This window comes from Haliaeetus leucocephalus, unplaced genomic scaffold, assembly GCF_000737465.1.
Source record: "Haliaeetus leucocephalus isolate CR32 unplaced genomic scaffold, Haliaeetus_leucocephalus-4.0 Scaffold151, whole genome shotgun sequence".
Classification (NCBI taxonomy): Eukaryota; Metazoa; Chordata; class Aves; order Accipitriformes; family Accipitridae; genus Haliaeetus; species Haliaeetus leucocephalus.
This window is the reverse complement of record NW_010972587.1, coordinates 13,815,523-13,838,288: the sequence shown is the minus strand read 5'-3', so window position 1 is coordinate 13,838,288 and position 22,766 is coordinate 13,815,523. Positions and strand designations below refer to the sequence as shown.

The window sequence follows — 22,766 nt, the reverse complement described above, 5'->3', positions numbered from 1 at the left end:
CTGACAGAAAATGAAGTATTCTGTAAATAGGATTAGTACATTGCAACATCTATCTTGCAATGATGAAATAAAGCTGATCAAAAAGTAAAATCAAATCCAGTATATTATTTTAAGCCACACATACTTGTTCCTTATAAAGTATCTCATTGGAACAGATGGAATCACAGAAGAGTGCTCCTTCCATGACATTAATGTCACAGACAGCAAATATATTCCTCAGAAAAAGGTGCAAGGTAATAGGAGAAGTCTGAGATACAGCTTCAAAACGTAACCTACAAAATAAAAAAGCAAAAGAACGGTAAAAGCATGTTAATGATGATTCAGATATTGCATGCCTGAAACTGCATTATATTAAAGTGCAATCTTTAATTTTAAAATTATGGACAAAAAGGATTACTGTAGCTACTTCTGGAAATAAGATTTATACATAAAACTGAAAAAATTGCTTAAAATTCCTAGCATAAAAAAATATATAAAAGGGATAAGACTCCTTTTTCAAATTGTTGGCCACCTTCTACTACCCTAAGACAGCTTTTCCTTAGTCGTTTCATCTAATCCAGTGAAACTTACTTTGAAAACTTGAGATGCTACAACTTATTTATTAACTGTCTCCTTTTACACATTATTTTTCTGTATTCTGACAATGACGCATGCAGTTGTGAAGTCCATTACCAAGTATTGGTAACAGACTCCTTTTCATCACCGACATCTTTTATTACAAGCCTCAAAAGAATCTCTTTTCTTCTGCCTGCTTTTTTGTTGTTTGTTTTTTCTCTTCCCTGGGGGTAGAGGGGCATTTTGTCCTTGTTTTTTTGTTGGTTTGTTTTTTTTTTTTAATGTTTTTGTTACAGGAAAAAACCTATGATGTTGAAGTATAAGAAATAAATTCCTCCTTCTCCTCCATTGTATTTCTTAAAAGAGATTGATACTCAAGAAGGAAGATCAAATAGACACATTCACATACTTGACATTACCAAGGTATCAACAGGGCTTCCTTCTGGAAACAAAAGGTTTCCTTTCCTTCCAGCTCCCTCTACTGTCTCTTTAAGTCCTACGTCCTTTCAGGCTAGTCCATCTAATTTCTTAGCTACCAATTGGTAGAACTGAAACTGCCTTATTTCAGCTCTGATACTGCAGCTTTGAGAATCTTCCATATTAATTGTAAAAAAAAAAAAAAAAAAAAAAATCCCTGAAACTGCTTTACACAGCTATTTAAAATTTTCTGTCTTCATTTGATTTATCTGCAAGTGGCTTCATTCAAATGTTATCTCTGGAGCTGTGAGTGTTTAAAAAGAAAAAAAAAAGAACCAATTAGGAAAAAAGATTAATGAAAAACAAGTGCAAAAATAAAAGCACAATGACCAGACTTGCATTCCTGCTTTGTTGCCTAGGCCAGGGATGGATTTAAAACATCCACATAGTCATGAAATAGGACGTGTAGTGATTATCTGCCTGCATCGATGCAGTCCACAGGCTGCCGGTAAATCCCAAATGCTCTTATGGCATGTAACATCAAGACCCTCGGTCAATCTCTATGCCTAGTATCAGACACGGGGTGGCACTTGAAGGACAGACAGGATACACACCAGTGGTCTGGCTAAGCCCCCAATAACAAGAAGTACGTTTAGACACATTACTTTCTCCTGTAACAGGATTCAAAGCACGCACAAGCCTACACTATCTGCTTGCGTCCAAACAGCATTACCATGAGAAAACCCTGGGCTCTGATGCAAGTATATTAAAAAAAATGTAGAGAAAACGCTAGCTACATTATATGTCTCAGGATAGCTGATTACTGGTTATTCTGTCTGTAAAGAGGAAACGGAAGTATTCCGACAAAACTTTTACGAATTCCCCCTGTATCTACTTCTTGAAACAAAGATCTTCATTTCTGTATTTCTTCTTTAATTCTTGACACATTCAAGAACTATTAACGCACATGCAATAAGGTTACTTCTCGTCATTATGGTTTCAAGACTAAGCCAGTCTGTCAAATTGAAATGGAGATGCTGCAAAATTTTTTCATACCTCTTCCACAAGTTTGCCAAAACTTTCCTAATGAAGAATTAGTCTAAAAAGAGTTCCACATAAGTGAAGATGATGATTTGTGTTCAGTTATACTGGATGATAATTCATTATCAAATTATAAGCAGTTGACTAACATTTAAAGCTATTTTTTTTTATTATAGTATTTCATGTCTGTTATTTCATATAGGTCTCTTTCTTTTAACTGGGAATTAATTAAGTTTTGATTTATTTTTGCATTTGGATCTACTGAATTTCAGTGAATGTAATCGCAAAATTTCTAGCTGGGCTTTGTCATCATGAAACCCCATAATATTATGGTTGAACATTTGAAATTTATTTATAAATTAATTAATCTTAAATATATCTTCTAAAGCACTTTAGTATACACAAAGATTATTGGCAGATTTATATAGCCACCCCAAAACAAAATTAGCAAGCATTTACCCATTTTGGGTGGTGTTCTTGACAAAATTTTCACTATTTCTGAACTCTACTGCTATCTTAATTGGAAAGTCAAGAATCCAGGGTATATTACTTATTTTGCAAATGAAAATGCATCACGCAGAATTAATAGCCACTTTATAAATGTTTCCCAATTATCTGAAGAAAACAATCATAAAGAATTAGGTGTGTAAATGCTAGCAGTGCCATAAATTTAAAAAAAATTCCTCTGCTAATTATAAACAACTATATTTTAATAACATATTTCACACCTTTTTTTTCAGAATGCTTTTCATATCACAAGTCTGAATAAAATTTCACAATCTGGTACTCTTTAAAATAAAACGTGCACATCTATAATTAACTAGTATTTTAATTTTGTTTTTACCAGTTACCTGTTTTCAGATATAGTCAAATTACTACTTGCAGAAATAACAGCTGCATTTGCAGGCAGTGGAGAAGAATTTGAAACAAAAAAATCCCACAGTGGTGAAAATGCTTCTCTGGCTAATGTATAGTTGCCAGTCTGATAGGCTGCCTACAAAAAAAAAAAAAAAGCAAAAGAAAAAAATTTAGCAAGTTTCCATGTTCATCAAATAACCAAGCCAAATATGGTTATACTATAAAGAAAGGTTTTAAACCTCCCCACAACATGTAAATTTACAATTTTTGTAATTATATTCTGACATATTTGAATAAAACACCTGTAGTAGCAATCTGATCCTACTAATATTAGTTTGCCTTCAGAATTAGTGCCAGAGAAGGCACAGAAGTTTCTGACTGTTAACCAAGGGTCTAACAGCCCTCTGTGGAATGCTTTACAGGTATTGTGCTGCAGTTTTTGAAGGCATATTATTTCATCTAGGTTTATTTTCCTTTTGTTAATACTGCAGAATGCCCTGCTGCTCTGGATAATGGGATGTAAACGGAGCCGCACAAGTAGGCATAAATTCATGTGGATACCTCTTCCTCTGGAAGTTTTTAGGAACTCTTCTAACTGTTCCCCATGATCTGATCTATAGGGTTAGACAATTCACTTCCTGCCACAATCTGCTTTAAATTTTCTTTATTAAGAATACAGAAAATTATGATAAAGGTCTGACAGAGCGTCTGTGGTCTTCCACAAGCCACTACAAAAATAATTTCAATATGAAAATGGTTGGATATGATACCTGGTAAGTTCAATCACATTTTTCACCCCATACTGTAATGACTAATAAGATGATTTCTAACACTTGGTGTCAACCACAAAAAATGAAAAAAAAAAAAAAATTATAAAAAAGAAGTTAAATGCAGAGTGAAAAACAGGAACAGGAATAAGAAAACTAGCTGATAGACATCTTTCCCCTTAAACTGGAATTCCCAATAATTTTGAATTAAAAATTGAGTTACTCAAATATACCTTTTGTTATGTTAAAATTGTGATTTGTGCTTATCAAGCTTTTGGCAAGAAAGTCTTGAGTTTTTACCAGATGCTTTAGAGCTACCAGTGAAAACAAGTAATTACAACCAAACTAAAGTATGTATGTGTTTATTATCAAACCCTACCTGAGTTAGATAGGCTCGAACAGTAGTAGCAGAAAGAGGTAGATAAGCAAGGATTGGCTTAGTCGTTTCCCCAATGCCATCACCAATAAGTTTTCCATCAGATGAATATGCTGCGACTGCAAATATGTATTTCTCATTGGGATCTAAGCCTTGTATTTCCAAGAGGCTTTTCCCATCAGCTGGTATCTATCAATAAAAATACTTACTAGTTACACCCACTGTACATACCAAAAGCAAATCTCAAATTCTAAAACTTTATTGGTAAATAAATTATTTAATGGTCTTGGATACAATCAAAGTACAACCTAGATTAACAGACATGTCACGTTTCCAGTAATATTAGGTTCTTGGAGACAATGAGAAAACAATGAAATGACGGGGGAAAAAAGTGTCAATTTTCTCTGAAATGCAGTCGAGTATACAGAGCACACAACCGAAGAGAACAGCCAAGTACCAGGACCTGGAGTTTCTTTAAGACGTTTTTGTCCATTTGCACATTCACATCGTGAGTGGGCATGCTTGCAGTCATTGAGCTGGAAACATTCTGGCCCTGAGCTGTGCTTCCAGAGAAAGAGCATATGGCCCTTCTCCATGGATATGGGCAGAGGATGTCTCAGGTCCTCTCAGCACCATTAACAGGACTTTGGAGTTTGTGAAACAAACAAGATTTTCAAGATCTTCTCTTTGCTTTTACTTCAAGTAATTGCCCACCTGCACTTTAATGTCACAGCTCACTCCTAACAGGCTTTTCCACCTTCCCCTCCATAACCAGGACAACTTACACAAAGGGAAGTTTTAGGATCTGAGACTACAGTAACATTTGCTGAAGACGATGTGCTGAAGCTTTTTTGCCCCTTTCTTAAAACCCCAAAATGCAGAGTATTTCGATGGATCACAGTCATCCTTCAGATGGACAATGCAATAGCATGCATAAGTGAGTGGAAAAATAGAACTCAGTCTGTGCAGGACCATCAGAGTGTGATCCAAAGGGAAAAAAACTACACTAACACAAAACCAAAAAAACCAAACAAATTCAGAAAATAAAACGTCAAATTGTAATGAAGAACTAATATAAAAGAGTACCAACACAGTCACATGATCAGTCATAAGTAATCAAAGATGTGTGGGATGATTTGTCATGCCACATGTTCACAGCATGAAAGGGAACGAGTGTGAACCTAGAAGTCAGTTGTGTCTGAACATGAAGGTTACTGAAGGAGTTATATTATCATGTTGCCAGAATTAAGTAAGGTAAGGTCTTGTTAAGAAGAAATAGCTGATAGAAGTTACACAATTAAGAAAAATATTAAATTTTATATCCTTATAGAATTTCTCTTTTTTTGAATCCCTGGAAGGAGTAGTAACTGGGGCATACTATAAATACATCATATACTTTCTTTTCCTTTTGTATTTCTTAGATGTCGCTCAAAAAACAGAGTTATAAAAGAAGGGACAGAAATTGGTCTAACATGAAGCTTTTGAATCATTTAATTCATTATTCAAAAAAGGTTCCTAGAACGTTTTTTGGGTTTTGGTATGCCTTCAGCCTAGCAAAATTTCAATTGCTTAAAATAAAGATCAAAAGGGTTGTCAAAGGCTTGGCCAGTTACCTGATCAAAAAAAGACATCCGATGTATACATTTAGAAAGTTGGGTTTTTTTGAAGGAAGAGAGAATGACCTAAAGGAGTTCTACTTCTGTCTTACCTCTTCTCCTGCATTTGGAAGTTTATTGTTATTTAACCTTACTTTCATATTACTTCCTCCTGCTACAGAGCCCAAAATACTGTACCACGAAACCTTTGAAGAAAACAAGAACAAAATTAATTGATAATAATAGCATTTCCAAGTTTTGCCTAACGTAGAATGTACTAATTTTGTGAAAACAGTCTCTGAAAAAAAAAAACCTTAGTTATAAAAACGTATAGTCTACCTGCACTAGAAACATTAATTGATTTAGCTGGAGACCTTGGTATACTGCAGTGGCAATAAAAGCAGATGACTCTCCATGATCCTATCTCCTACCTTGAGCTACCCTATACCTCAAACCTATCCCAAAGCATAAACTCTTCTGTATGTCATCCTGTAGATTTAAAGTCATCTAGATCCATTATTTGAGCCTTGCAATGGTATTCTTCTGAAGTTGACATCAGGTTGTGATTCAGCAAACTACTTGAGGACAGATCCTTAAAAGCAGGCAACAGAAATGCAGATACGAAGCAATGCAGTAGTATTTACTAAACAACCCATGTTCTTAGTTCCTGTTGAAATCAATGGGTGTTTAATGCCATCAAACTGCTGATAATCTCATTGGGCATATCATCTAGACTTTCCAGTATCTTTAACCAAGGAAGAATGTGAGCATGCATTCCTGGATCACTGCTCAGTCGTGTCCAGTGAGATCAAACATGGAAACTAATTTTGATTTCATCTCTGCAGAACTGGGCAGAGGGATTTCAGCAAGTTATGCATCTGATGAAGTTCTCTTGCATTAAACTTTCTACAAAAAACTGTATTAAGTCTATTTACCTTCAGTAGACATTTAAACAGACCTGAGGTTTGGCAGATGAGGTCATTTTTCAACATAAAAAAAAAATCTGTACAGCTAAAACGTTCATTTTTCTTGTAATACATGTGATTTATCTTGCAATGAATCCTGACTTTTTCAGAAGGAGATATTGAAATAGAGGAGATTGTTTTCAGCAAATGAGCAACTTTAAGATCAGGAAATTTTAGAGATACTTTGACTTCTAGTACAAGAATTATATATGTCTAATTAAATCCTAAGTATCCATTTCCAGTTAAAAAGTTCTTCTAAAATAATACCTTTCACGTCCGCTCAACAGCTATGTGTGCCTTTAGAAAAAATTCTTCTAGACTAGCTGGGCTCAAACTGTAAGACTAATAATCACGTTGTGCCATCTAGTGGCCCAACATGTTATAGTCACTCTCGTGTATCGACCAAAATGAAGTATTAACACACCCCAAAACAGATGAACTATCAGACTTTAAAGAATTAATTTTTTTTTTTTAATTTTATGTTTATTAGGGATAAAAAGGAAGAACTTTTCCCTAATTAATTACTTTGAAATTCACTAATCAAACCGCAATAAAACTGCAAGTTATAAAACAACCGTTCACAGAAATATTCTTACCACTATTAATAAGATTTGAGTTTCTACTGGTTTTATACACATCGTTATTTTGAAAAAGCTTGCAAAATCACTATGAAAATTTCTTTCAAGAAAACTGCAGCTAGTGAATTTTTCATACTTCAGCTTGTTTGAACCCTTTCTGGACATATGAAGGACAATAAGGTGATTTGTAACAGTCAGCATGGATTTACCAAGGGCTGACCACCATGATTGGCCTCTGTGACAAAATTACTTGATTTGCAGAGGGGAGAGGAGTAGATGCCATTTACCTTGACCTTAGCAAGGCACTTTTTTCAACACTGCCTCCCAGTACTCTTATAGGCAAGTTAGGATGATACAGTATGGGGGTGTGAACAGATAAATGGGTAAAAACAACGGTTGGAAGGTCAGACTCAGAGAGTAGTTGTTAATGGTTCGTACTCTACCTGGAGGGTAGTAACAAGTGGAGCACTGCAGGGCACTATCCTGGGACCTGTCCTGTTTAATATCTTTAGCAATGACCTGAGGAAAAAAGTGAGCACACACTCACCAGGTTTGCAGATAATGCCAAATTGAGGGAAAACAGTTGATATCATTGAAGGCAGGATTGCTATTCAGAGGGACTTAGAGAGCCCAGAGGAACGGGCCCACAGGAACCTCATGAAATTTAACAAGGACAAATGCAAAGTCTTGCACCTGGGAAGGAAGAATCCCTTGCAAGGATATAGGCTGGGGACTGATGGGCCGGAGATCAGCACTAAAAGGATCTGGGGGTCACGTTAGACAGCAAGCTGAACATGAGCCAGCAGTGTGCCATGGCAGCAAAGCAGCCTAAAAGCATCTTGAACTGTATTAACAGAGGTACAGTTAGGAGATTGAGGAATGTGATTATCCCCCTCTGCTCAGCACTCATTAGACTACATCTAGATACCACAGCCAGTTTCCCTCCTGCCCCCCATCATGCTAACAAGAAATGCTGAACAACTAGAGTGATTACAGCAGAGGACCATCAAGATGGTCAGGAGCTGGAGCACTAGCCCTGCGAGAAGAGGCTGAGAGAGCTGGGCTTATTCTTCCTGGAGAAGAGGTAGCTCCAGGGAACCTACCAGGAGCCCTTGAGTGCTTGCAAGCAAGTGATGAAGAAGATGTAGCCAGGCTTTTCACAGTAGTGCATGGTAGGAGGATGAAAAACAATAGACCTAAACTGAAGCAAGAGAGATTCCAACTGTACATAAGGAAAAAAGTTTTTTCCATGAACAAGTTGCCCTGTTGGAACAGGTTGCCCAGAGAAGCTGTTCAGTCTCCATCGTTGGAGGTTTTCAGAACTGACTGGACAAAGCCCTGAGGAACCTTGTCTAATCTCACAGCCAACCCTACTTTGAACAGAAGGTTGGACTAGAGACCTCTCCTAAAATCCCTTATGATCTGAGCAGTTCTGTAATTCTACATGTTCAATAGAAGGTAGATTTTTCCACCTGAACTATGGCACTTCAGCACTTCATTAACAGACACTTGTGTGTGGTACTTTCTTGCATCACATGATGCAACAGCCTTGCATCTTTTCAGGGGGTAACTAGGACTATGTCAGCCCCTAAGCAAGAGAATGAGCTTTTCACAAGAAGAATAAGTGTTATACAACAGAAGCACTAAGGAATATGATACATGAAATGCAGAAAGTTTCATGTGAATGTGAAGATCAAAACAGCGAGTCACAATTGCCTCACAGAGGGAAAAAAAAAGCGTACTTAATTAGGTCAGAATAACATAATATTCCCAAGAACAACAGAGAAAACTGTGATGGTACAAGCACTGTTGAAACAACTTTTGCTTTCTTGTGTATTGTTTAGTTATTTCTTACGCAGTCATCATGAAAAACATTACCTGAATATCTGAAGAGAATGGGGCTGGTTTAAATGTCATGGAGCAATGTGATCTAGAAAGTAATAGAGGAGGAGGAGGAGTCCTGCTTTTTTTCTTGCTGCTCAAAGCTTCTTTGAGACTGTGATACAATGCACTTTGTTCAGCTTCAACTTGCTTAATTAAAGTTAGTGCTTCCTATGAATTAAATTAAAACAAAAGGGAAAAACTATTAAGACATAACAATCGGACAGATTTAACACTTATAAATGGTTTTCAAAATGATCTTACAAAAATTCACTGCTGTGTAGAAAGTTTTTATAGATTTTCATATCATCTTACATCCTAAATAAGGATGAATGGTACTTTGTGTAAGCCTTACATACGCAGATTAATTTCACAATATACAATAAAGAGAATGCAGAGCTGCATATGAAAGAGGCAGGGCTGAGGTGTATCCAATTTTGGAAGGACCTGTAGGAAAAGAGAGTGATCACAAATAACATTGATTAGCAATTAGTGTCAACCAGTGATTAGCTCCAACAAGAAACAAAAATGATAAACTCTTATTTAGGAGAGAGCCGGACACCTAATCTGTGGAATTTCTGAAGGAGCTGTGGAAGTGGTTAGACAAATTTTCTGTACTCCAGAAACAGAGGAAAGAAATAAAGTCCAGAAATAAAGAAAAGGGAGGAGAATGCAGGTCCAGAAAAAGTAGCGCTAAGCCACTTCCCTTGGTTAGCTGGCGAGAGCTGAGAGCTGACTGACTGTCTATTAGTGTCTTCCAAAAAAGTGGGGGCCTCCTGCACATAGTGATTATGTGGCCATTTGGTTGGAGATCAGGGTACATTTTTTTCTTACTGGATTGAATGGCAAATGGGTAGGTTTCTTCACTTTGTTTGTGTTGTCAGGGTAAGAGAAACTTAACCTGGAAATTTAACATTAAGAACTTAGTACTTTTGTATCTTTACTTATGCCAGCTGTCCAGTGCAAATCAAAGCCAAAAAGGTCAGCTCCCAGAGATGAAGAGATCAAGGATGCCTTGGACAATTACATGCTTTTGGGAGAAGAGAGGTGACATATTCCTACAACTAGGGTTTTTATCTGAAGTCTTTTAGTACCATACAGTGGACCAAGGATTTAGGCCAAACTGAGTCTGAAACAAACTGGAAAGAAAATACCAAGTTAGTAGTTATTCAGTGACAGTCCTATAATCTTGCACCTTAGGAGTTCCTTGTTTCTGTCCTCATACATTTATAAGGCTGTAAGAACAACCATACTGGGGGTCAGATCACAGACTGAATAAGCCTTATATCTCACGTTCAAAAATGACCAAAAACTAGCCATAGATTTGCAGTGAGACAGGGAGCTGAGATTTAATAGAGCTTTAATCACATCACATAGCTAATCATCTGCACAGCCCCTCACTTCACCCCACTCCCTCCCCCTTTAGATTAGGGTTGCATCCACCCTAGTGAGAAATGTTTAAGGAAGGATATAAGATAAAGAGATATGGAATGACTCTTTCCCTCACACAACCATTCAACTTTTGCAATCCGTAATTAGAAACTTCATTGCTTCCTTAAAAATTGTATTTCTTTATGGTAAGCTGTACTATGATACAATTCTTAATTAAAAGAATTACAGACTCCTTCTCTGAGGACATATTTCTTATTAGTGCAAGGATGGAACCCAGTTTGGATAAAGGTAGTGTTGTGACTGAGAGTGGTACTGCGTGACCTGTACTTCATTAACTGCAGAACTTGGGAGATTATATATGTGGCAGTGTTGCAAGAGAAGAAAGAATAATCTTATGGCTGAGGAAGCCAAATGTCACTATAAAAACCCCACATTTTATCCCTGCCTCTGCCACAGACTTGCCCTGTGGTATTAGCTTAATCACATTAATTCCATTTTACAGCTGGCCAACAAGAACTACCAGTGTACCCAATTCTGTAAAGACCTGGATGTCCAGCTAGACATATAAGACAGGAAGGAAGAATGAAACTGTGAGAGAAATTAAAAAAAATAATAATAAAGGGGACACAGTAGCTCAAGTAGTTAAGTAGTGTGATATAAACGAGTATACACATATGACTCAGAAGCTTCCATACCTGCCTGGTGGTTTACTGCATGAGAAAAGGTTATTTGTATGTTTCTTAAAAAAAAAAAAAACCAAACCCCCTGCTTTCCTATTTTGCAGCATAATAAGAACAGACTTACATCATATTGTGCTGAGTACAGTAGAAAAGACCAGAAGATATGAGTAATTCTACATAGACCTCTTGGATGTTCTACAATAAAAAAGGCAAAATCCCCTACACAGAAGCATGAAAACAAAGGTATGGATTCCCTGTTCATGAAGTGAGCACCATCCACCTCAAGGATGAAAATTAATTGAGCATGTAATTAAATATTTCATCATAGTACAAATATCAAAGATCATGCTAAGTCTGTCCAGGCAAAGTTAGTTCTGACATTTTCTGGCAACTGGCTGCAAGTATATTACATTATTTTACCTACATCTTTCTCTGTGAAAAGTGCACAGAATTAAAATATAGTGAAGGTCAGTATAAGGCCTTTGCAAATGTTTGTTTGGGATAACCACACGTTTCTTGGGAATTGCTTGTAAGTCTTCACTCCAGTTCCAACTTTCATACCATATCACTACATCTTACATTCATAAATACCACATATTTTACAAATATATGAGATTTTTAGTGGTTTACAAATATGTGAGATTTTTAGTATATCTTTTCTGACCCAGTTTTTGCATCCTTCTGACATAAAAGATACATGTGTTAATTATCATGCTTCCAAATTTGTAGCACTTAAAAACAACTTCTAGTAACTTCTTGTTTAAAATACTTTTTCATGTATTATATAGTGACAATTGCAGATTCTGTTATCTGTTGTACAGACCATAAAGAAATTTTATGCCCCACTGATAAGAAGGCAATTTGCATGGAAGATGCTGGTACAAAGCTCAATGGAAAGACTCCTATTGATTTCAAAAGACTTTGAAATGAGCCCGTGAAGAATTTACTTTTAGCCTCAATAAATTCCAAAATCTCCAACTTCTAAACTGTTTATCTAGTAAGAATAAAATGAAGCCCATGTCATCATCACCAGCCAAAGTAATCTAAGACTCTTACAGATCTCAGAAAACGAAGGATGTTGAAGGTTGAAATGAGGAGAAGGAAATCTGCATTACATTTTGGCAAGGCATAGGTTCATAACTGCAAATTCTAGCTGATTAAGCATTAAAAAGAAAGATCATACCTACTTTCAGGTTTCCTACAATCTGCATGTATGCACAAAATTTGGGGCTGTACTCTTTCCTTGTTTTAAGTTACTTCAGTCTTTCTTCATAATGAAAATTCTCAGGGAAAATTTGACAACAGAAGTTAAAAACACCCAATGTCCCTCAAGTTCCTTCCATTTTTACTTCTTTTTATAAGAAGGAGTAATCCAAGTTTTAATTCTACAGAACATGTAAAACTATGACAATAAGAAAGAATTTCTACCATAAGATTTTTTTTATTACCTCCAGTAGCTGCCTTTGGGAAGAAGTGGTTAACTCTTCAGGGAACTTCTGTGCAGCCTTTTGCATCAAAAAGATTGCTCTGGATAGCTTATTCTTTTTTATTTTTCTCATTATAAGTGCCTCTGTAAAATACATATTTTAAGACATTTATAAATAACAGCAGCAATAATTTATTATACTTCTAAAATCTTAATTAATAAGCCTTACCTGTTAAATAATGGAAATTTTTATTATTCTTCACATGAGACTTGCCAGACTTAAGACTTCCGTCATCCTTTTGAGCACCTATGTGGGAAGGAAATCCTGAGTTATTCATTCTGATAGTGCTATTGAGAAAATTTCAGTGAGAGGAGTTAACATGTAGTTTTGTAGTAAAGCTCTGCTCCATCCCATGTTCTTTGCTTTGGTTTAAGGAGAAACTCTTGGACTGATCATGCCACTAAAAATATTCCACCTTCATGCTCTAACATCTTTAGCAGTTACACTAACATCACAGGAAAAGAGGGATCTTGTTTGCTCATAGGGAGCAGCGCACAGGGGAGCTCCACAGTGTCAAACTAATACTAGCTTTTAATTTAAAAAAACCTAAACACTAGGAATGGGAGACCAACTAGAGTTTCTTCAGAAGGCATTTGGCAAGAGTGGGATATCTGCTGACTGGGAAGAGCTAAGGACAACTTCACAGGAGTAGAAATTCAGATTACGAAGAGCATTGAATAAATTATTCAAGTCATTCTCCAGAGAGAAAACCAGCATTACAGAAAAAAAAAATTTGCAGAGCATCCCCCAATTCTCCCTTACTGGCACTGTAACAGTTAATATTATAACTGAAATACCACAACAAACTGTCTAGGAATCAAATCCAATAGTTATTAGCAAAGCTTAACTCTCATTAGTTGAGTAGAGGTTAGAGACTAGTATCATGTGGTAAATCTAAATTCTGCAAATTCAGTACATTATTTTTGTCTGTACGTGACATACAAACTGCCAAACATCAGCTCCTCTTCAGAAAGTAGATATTCTTTTTTTTTCTTAGCATTACAAAATATATTAACAGAAGACTCCAACCAGGCTATGAAGACCACTTAGCTTTACTGAAACCTACCTTGCGTCATTTTAAGAAGTTTCACAGCTACTCGATGTTGGGCCTGAATGAGCTCCAAGTGTAAATCCATTAAAAACCCATTACCTGTTCCTGTCTTATCATTAGCACATCCCAAAACAGATTTCAAATTCTGATCATTTGAGTCCACCTAATAAATAGGAAGTAGCAATTAAGCAAACACGAATGTTTATTACTTAGCTTACTGCATTTGTCTGGACACTGATATTATTTCAGTAAATTAACAAACACTGAGATTTGTCATATCTGTAATATGCAGTCATTCAAAAAAGCATGGAAGGAAAGAGAATGACTAGACAGAGAAAGCATGGATAATGGACAAAGAAAACTAGACAAAACCTGAGAATCAATAGGAAAATGGATTAATAATAAATATGAAACTGCAGAAAAGTGTTTTATTATGTTATCAGTCCACAAAACAAAGATCATATTGGTGTAGAATGATAATATTTAGAAATTCTGAACTCCCCTCAACAACAAAGATTAATTTTAATAATAAACAGTTGCAAGCAACAAATATGAAAAGGACTTCTGCTTTTATTTTATAGGAGAAAGATACAAATTATAATTCTTTCCAAAAGGAAATGGCAAAGAAAACCTAAAGGAGTTCATAGTTTAATACTGAAAGAGAAAAATGCTATTTCTGCTACACAGAGATTTATTTTTTCTATTCTCTTCTTTCATGGGGCAGGAAGATGAGGTACGTTTGATAATGCTAAGATTTCTAAGTATGAAGAAAATATGAGTCGTGTCATCAAAATCCAATATATTATTTATCGATTTTGTTGCAGCCTAGCCTTTTGTAGACCTTACCTTTGTACAGCAGTTGTCAAATACTGACTTTCCATCTGGTAGAAGGGTCATTGAGCGAGATGTATTCATTCCATTAATTGCATTTTCAAGACTTTCATAAGCAACTTGTAATTGTTCCGTAGGACTTTTCTGACATGAAAATACACAGAAACATGTTTTATTAGATAACAGCATTAAAAGCTATAATATGGACTAACAAAAATAAAGTGCTATTATTTTTAACTGTTGCAGTTTAAACACTGTCAAATAATCTTTACACAGGCACTGTTCCCCATGCTTTCATGTACTAATATCACTGTTTTAAATTTCAAGTTGTTTTTTATTAATTTAGGACTGATTTTCCTTCAGCTCTCAAAAAACAATTTACTAACTCAAAGAGTTAGCTTACAGCAGAATGAAACTGAACTTAGAGAATTAAGTTGACAAACACAGTATTTTTCACAAGCAGTTTTTCAGTTTCCATTAGATGCTGTTAAGAAAACATTGATTTTTCAGAAAACACCACCTTTAAGTAGACTGTCACTGAATTAAAGCTCCTCCATGTGTGCAAGCATTAAGACATATCATTGACGAAATTCCTGAATCCTCAGACTGATGTATGTCTTTTCTTCTTAATGTGTTTTAGTAAGTTAATTTTGAACTATTTGATTGGACATTTCTGCAAAGTGCTGAGCACTGAACACACTGAACAAAGCAAGGACACTCAGGATGTTCCATCTATTCCACATCACCCTTGCAAAAACAAAAAAGCAAAAGCACAACCCAAAATATTTTCCTAAATGAAACAGGGACTGAAGTTTGTACAATCTTTAAAAAATGTGCTATTAAACCATGTAAAGCTGGTACTACACATTGGCATAAAAACGAGTGTACAATGGAAATCAGTATGACTGCACCGTAAAAAAAGTTTCAAATAAAACTTCTTTTTTAGTAATCTGTGATATGGAAGACTACAGGAAAATTCTCAGACTTTGTTTCATTTGAAAAAATATCTTTGCTTTTTTCTTCTGCACTAGCATGATTGTGTGAAACATTTCAGCTTTATAAAGCTAAATACAAAATTGTATGAAAAGCTTCAAGCAGAAATAAGTGTTCTTATGCTATTCAAAAACCACTGTATTAATGAAAACAAATTAGACATTACCATCAGTATTTCAGGCACATCACAGGTTTCATCTTGCGAGACTAAGGCACTTCTTTTTCCTTTTTTATAGGAAGAAAATCAGAAAGTGAAAATGAAATTTACTCAGAAAATTTTGTACCGTTTGATTAGCTCTACTACTAACTTAAGAGTCTGGCAATAATTCAGTTCTGCAGTACTTGACTATGAAAAGTAATGATATTGTTTCTTGCAAAGCTTTTCAGGGTTTAAACACAATAGCTACATATATACAATTATACTAATTCAGTATATGGTTATCCAATAACATAGTATTTTTAAACGTACCCTATATTTCACAGCAACATTATATCCAAGCCAATGAAACTTGGTCTCATTTTGTAGTTCCTCACATTGTTGTAGCATTCATATCAATGTTCCATTTTTAAATCAATTCAAATCTATTGTTGTCTAATTCACAGAGGGTTTAATGCTAATTTAACTTACAGAAGAATTTTTAAATACGTAAGGTTATATTTTTATGATATATACTATCTAAATTTAATATTCCTTGAAGGGGTATTATCACCCTTTTAACATTCATTTGGATTGTTTAAATTATTTTCATTTACAAGGAATGCATCCAGAACCGTCTTTCCTTTCCAAAACAAGAGGAAGCAGTTTCTTTGTTCTTTGTTACAGCACTCCAGCCCATCAACATTTTATTTTTTCACCAGAATAAATTCATTTTTTGCCCTTTGAGAGGGACATCCTTCTAGTCACTCCTGTACTCCTTGTGCCACTTTTGCCTGTTTATTTCTGCTTGTTCACTGTCTCTTTCTCATAAATAAGAAAATGTATATTCACTCAGTATTCATTCAGTAAACAGACTCTTCTCAGCATAAACATGTGCTTGACTGGCTCTTTATCAGCCTGTTTTGACCAATGGCTCCTACCTATTCAGCTTTTTTTCCTCCAAGAAGACATATTTAAAATGAATGAAAAAGAATAGCAGTGATGCTACGAGGTTTCATCCAATCTCCGTCAGAACAATATGATTTTCATAACATCACAGAAAACAATACCTACTCTACCTTTATAATGAATAGCAGCATTCCAAGATTTTCTTACTTTCAAAAGAGCAAAAGATATTGTCATTTTCTTCTGTTCCTAGATATGCTCTAAAAGGGTCCTTAAAATCTACTCTCTAGTTACTGTAAAACATTTATGAGAACTATGATTCATATTTCAAGATGCTACATCCACAACAACAGAGAACTTTTAAAAGTATGTCTAAATATTAATATTTTACAGCATTAGACAGGTTTTGGGAGGAAATTTGTTTAATGTGATTGTAATTGCGTTATATCTCAAGAATGTCAGCCAACTTAAGTTCAAATTCAAAGACAATTGAATTCTTATACAAAAATCAAGACTTGTGTAGACAAGACATGCAAAGTAATAACCCGATAAAAGCAAAAGCTTCGGTATGACCTCAATATTTCCCTCTTCTGTTTGGCCTGCCACTAGTCAACCACCACTTGAATGCTCTAAATGAGCTGCAGCGCATACTGCCATCTGCCTAGCCACTATTCAGAGAATATAGGAGTGATCTGAAGCTAGTCTGAAGGGGCTAAAAGACATGTAGAAGACCTCTGAGGAGGGTGATTCATAAAAGATGTGATTCAAAATAGGGTTACTTCGGTAGAACCGGAAATGTAAGGAAATAAGGCATAAATCCTTTGAAAACCAGGTTTCATTAGCTCTGATCATGGATGAAATTGTGTGTACAAAAAAAATTCATTCTACTCTCAACAATCTCTTTACAATAATTTTTGAATATGTTTATCGGTCAAAGTTTTCAACTCAGAAAAGTTCTAATCTTGAAAGTCATTCTTGAAAGAAAACTAAATTTTGTGGAAAGGTTTACCTGCTTTTTTCTGAGATTTACTTGTAGAATCAGCTACGTTTTCCAATATTGCAGCTAGATGTAAGGTTATCTCTGCCAGCATTACAACATTAGTGTCTGCTATACTGCTCTTCTGAATTACTTCATTTATTATCCAGAGTACATGAATCCACTAAAAATGGGGGAAGGGGAAAGAAAAAGAATCAAGACAGAATCAAGACAAATTTTTGGAAGATATTTATGTATTACAGAGGTAGATAGGGTTTTGCACTCAAAATTGTTTAAAAAGATTGATAAACATGGACACAAAACCTTTCTTGGATTTGCCTTCTTTTTCTGAGTGCCACCAGACTAAGATGCAGAGTGACACTTGTCATAGTGTGGTAAGCCTTCCAGCAGATTTGATCATTTGCCTCTCATTTATTCCCATATCTTCCCACTTAAACACTATAAAAGACGATGCTCCTGTGCCACACACAGAGGAAAGTAACATACACTACGTTCTGGGGAATCTCTGAACAATTTTACTATTGGGATCAGGGCCACAAAAGTAACTCCTCCAGAAACTGTTTGGTTAGCATCAAATAGCAGCCCAGAGAAACTAGTGTAAATTATCCTTCAGAAGACTGTATTGCATCAAGAGCCTCTCAGTTTCAGAAACAGCTCAAGGTAAGGCTGGGGCTCTATCCAGTGGGCCAAATACTATTGACCCCCAACCCCCTTCTCTTAAGCTGTGAGATTTTTGCCACTTTCTTCAACTGACCTAGGAAACTTTCTTGAAATACATTGATATTTTCCACCACACACACCAAATGCTTCTTCTTACTTCATGCCCGAATGCTTTCACTGTTTTAGCTTCTTTCCACCATGGCCCACTGGCAGAGAATGGGTTACTTTACTGGGAAAAGGCTAAGAGATATTTTGGTACTGGCATATGGGAGCACAGTGTGTTCAAAATGTATATACAATTCTCATTTTCAGTGAAGAAGATTTATCTGCATTTTACCATAAGAAAATATACTTAGACTGGATACCAATAGTTTATCTTGGCTTTACTATAACAGACTACATTCATATTGAGAGATACATTAAAATAAAGGAGTACTTGGTAAGCTTTGTATTTGTGGATGTATTTTAAGTAGTCACTTCCACTCATTTGGATTCGCTGAAGTCCTGTTTTACACCTCTGCCACAAAAACATTAGTACATCAACAAGTATTTCTTTGTCAGGTTGGATATTCTGGAAAGAAAAACCAATGCATTTGTAGAAACAGGTATGTATATAAACACTCCATACATAAACAGTCTCAAAATTTTCCAAAGTAAATAAACGCTTTTCATATTTAACTTCCTTATGAGGGATGACAACATTTTGAAAGCTTAAGAAATTTTTTTTTTTTTTTTTTAAGTAATTTCAAGTAGATCACCTAAGCTTTTCTTCTCCCAACAATACAAGTGGATTTAGTGGTGGGTTGGTTTTTTTCTTTTTTTTATTGTCAAGCTCTTTAAAGTAACACATACAAGGAGAGCAGTGAGATGAAAATTACATGGGAGAGACAAGCAAATTAACTATCTTTGAAATGCTAGAATAATCAATGCATCCTGGGGAGACTAAGTAATGTAATTTAACAGATTGGGGTTTTTTTATTATTTTTTTTTTATTGCAGTATTTAAATATTTGCAGAAGATGATCTAAATTACTAGGTTTCATTTTGCATTGACAGAGCACTTCCATGGATTGTTGGTGCATCTCAGGTGAGGGAGCAGTGAACAACTTTAACAACTGGAAGAAAGGTTGGAGTGGAGTATCTAACAACTGAAAGAAACGTTAAAACATATCTGCATCTTGTGAAAAGAATAATTATCAAATTCAAAACTCTGTTCAGTTAACCTCCTAATTAATACATTTTAAAAGGCAATAGAGTCTGTCTACACTGTGTTAAACACATTCTGAAGAGTGATTAAGGATCAGTACACATCTTTATCCCCATTTATACCAGAGTTGGACTAGTATCTCAGGTGCAATGAAACTCAAGCCTGCTATATCCACACTATCTGTATACTCGTATGCATATGAGCGTAAGATTTCAGAGATATTGAGAAGTGGGGGGAGAAAAAGACTGAAAAAAGAAGTAAATCAAGATGATTTCTGCCACTTTTTTTGTGGCAGCAAGCTGTTAGATTGGATCAGCTATATCATGTAACTTCACCATCAGTGAATTCTCTGTTAATCAGGGGAGAAGTCATCCTTCTTCCCAGGACAGATTAGGTACCGAGGAGATTTGTGGGAAAGTGTAGAAGAACCAGAAGAGTTTAAACCCAGGTAACCTGTCTCCATGATACAGCGGTCACGTCAAAAAGCTGACAAATCATGCTATCTAAAGGTATAACTCCTCACAGGCAAGATATTTCGACTGAAAATATTACACTAAAGCTAAAAATGTTGTGCCCCAGCTACACTCAAACTGGGGCAATATTCAAGTTATATCTAAAATAAATTTTGCAGTTAAAATGTATGCCATGTTAGGAGAATGGGTTTTTTTACTAAGGAAAAATTTTCATTAGCCTTTTGGATCACAAACTGTTTTAATGTAAATGCTAGTGGAGACATTGCACTGTAATTTTTTTTCCCCTCACAGTAGCACATTAAGAGAAATCTCAGTTTGAGCAAGTAAGCTAAAAGTGGTTACTCTGGGAATAAGCCATCAGATATATAATGGGATTATTCTGTATTAGAGACTTCAGCACAAAAAGTCCCACTCTCTATGGTTTTGTTGTTGCTGCTGCTTGTTTGCAGTGAGAATTTACCTTAAATTGCAGGCATACCACTGCTATTATCATTCCTTAGGGTAACTGCTCCCATTTCTACAAATATTGCAAAAGTGTTTTCCACAGCCGAGTGTATTTGCCCACCTAAAAGTAATATACTTAAAGAAATTCAATCTCTGCTTGATTAACTGAAATGTGCAATTAGCCCAATGGTCTTCCAAATAGATTTAGTATCTATTAAACATTTTTAAAGTAGCCTGATTACATAGCACCAACAAAAAAAAGAAACAAATATTAAAAAAAAAAACAAACCAGAAGTTGATCACATTTCATAAGTACATTTTTTATATTCTTGAAGTTTGTTAATCATGCAACTGATTCCTTTGGTCTTCAATTATATGCATTCATTACAGATTAAGCGAGTCATTGAGAAGAAATGTCTCTAATTCTGGTATTACCTGCTTAGATGTGGAGACATAGGAAAACACTGTTGTTGCCAAAATAATAAGATCATGAGAAGGCTCTCCATGCTTTAGGGAATTGTCTGCATTCATTGTTTATAGAAAAGAAAGAAAAGGCAAGGCAAGACGTTATTTCTAGTTACAAACCTATGTTTGATAACATCTGAGTGAATTGACTTACCAATTTATGCCAACAGATAATATAGTCTAATAAACAGTAAATACAAAGGGGACAGATATTCCCAAATTTATTCACTTCTGTGAAAAGTGAGCATTTCTATTTTTGGAAACAGAAAGTTTTCAAGATATTTGCAGTTTTTTGGAATGTCATAGAATTTAATTACAGTTGCTTTAACAAGTTTTTCTTGCTTCAATGTCAAGAAATTTTACATAAGTCAAACATGTCTGTTTCACTTGTTTCCTGAAAACCTGTCTGAAAACATCCATTCATTTTACTTCTGTGCATATAACTTGATGTATGTTTAACATATATCAGGCATTTTCATACTTGAGGGAAATGGTAGGAAGTTATATTTTAGCAAATGAAAACTGGACAAAATTCAATAGGTGTCAGTTTCTCAGTTGCTAGTTTTTGTCATAGAATACTGCATGCACCATATTACATAGTTTTTAAATAATAAACAAAATTTCTTGCTGAAAAAAAAAATTTGAAATGCAAACACAGCTATAACTGAACAACACCTACTTCTAAATGTTTGCTTCTTTTCAGAACCATGAGGCATCCTAGCTTCTTTGGTATTATTTTCACTAGCAGAAAAACCACGTTTAAATTTCCTTTGAAATAGTAAAGGTTGCATCAGTGTAAGAAGTTTGAGTTCCATTTCAGCTTTCTTCCATGTTGGGTCATCTTGAGCCTAATTGAGAGAAAAAAACAACAGAAATTTGTCTTAAAAATATGTACTTTGACTCTTCCTTACGCTCATAGGAAAAGACTACATAAAGAATGTCTAAATAGCATCCAGATTACCTGAAGAAAATTAACAACAAATTCAATAGCAGAATCAAACACATCCCACTCTTCATAGCTGAAAGCTAATTTTATGAATTTCACAGCAGCATCTCCAGACACCCTCTTTTCTCCTGCAGTGATGACAAAAATATTTTATCTGTTTTTTATATATATATGTATATTCAGAATTTTAATTTAATTTAATAATTTGGGTACTGATAAATACAAAGATAAAATTCCACATATGTTTCTGAACAGTAAGCATAATCTTGAAGGATGTTTTGATAGCTCTACATGATACAATAGCTTTATTATTTTGCTGTAATGTCTATGCTTACATACTACTTTAATGATGCATCAGTAATGTCCTGTTACATTCCAAAGATGCTGTACTGTTATTGATATTTATGTAGCTGTGTAGAGAATATCAAGGATCTAGTCCTTCCTGTTGCAGAAAGATCTTAAATCTAGGTATCACCCCATAATGACCCTTCTTACCAGAAATTTAGATTTTAAAAAAGCATAGAAACATGAACATTTTTTTGCAAGTTACATGACCGTTTCTCATTACTGTATCAGAAAATGTGCATGTACATATAGGGAGTCTATTTTCTCACTCTTCAAGTTTATCCAAACCACAGTAAGGCAGAAAAGGGATTTCCTGGTCCTTGGAACTCTAAGCAAGTGACTTCACCAATATAGTCAGCAGTGTTCTGCAGTCCTAAGAATATGCCACAATCATTGTCATATCACTTGGCCACATGGTCACTCAGTTAGCAATGTTAACTTAGTAACAGACAGCTGTTATTTTCCAAAGCAGCACAATGATTGGTCCAAGGATCTCAACAAGCTTATGATAGTCCTTATGTTACTGCATCCCACTTCTCTTCCATAAGAACGTACCAGGACATTATTGCAGAATTTGGCCTTTGAATGATCGTTTAGGGGCATTAACACATCTAGATGAACTGCTATGCTGAACATTATGCGATTACAATATCCATATATTACTATATGCTATTTAAATAATACTTGTGTTAAGAAAATCGTAATGATATCCGTACATAAC

At 35.2% G+C, this 22,766-nt stretch overlaps 1 protein-coding gene across 1 annotated transcript in view; it reads right to left on the bottom strand.

The window, feature by feature from the left end:
• Positions 1-22,766, bottom strand: part of CFAP54 (cilia and flagella associated 54) — a 117,873-nt gene that overhangs the window by 74,059 nt on the left and 21,048 nt on the right. Inside the window, exons 11-19 of the mRNA XM_010561983.1 lie at positions 15,634-15,692; positions 14,490-14,618; positions 13,659-13,806; positions 12,761-12,838; positions 12,554-12,675; positions 5,723-5,815; positions 4,018-4,203; positions 2,865-3,007; positions 125-272 (exon numbers count right to left, since the gene is read on the bottom strand). Coding sequence (XP_010560285.1) covers positions 125-272; positions 2,865-3,007; positions 4,018-4,203; positions 5,723-5,815; positions 12,554-12,675; positions 12,761-12,838; positions 13,659-13,806; positions 14,490-14,618; positions 15,634-15,692 — 1,106 coding nt within the window. The remainder of the gene's footprint in view (positions 1-124; positions 273-2,864; positions 3,008-4,017; positions 4,204-5,722; positions 5,816-12,553; positions 12,676-12,760; positions 12,839-13,658; positions 13,807-14,489; positions 14,619-15,633; positions 15,693-22,766) is intronic.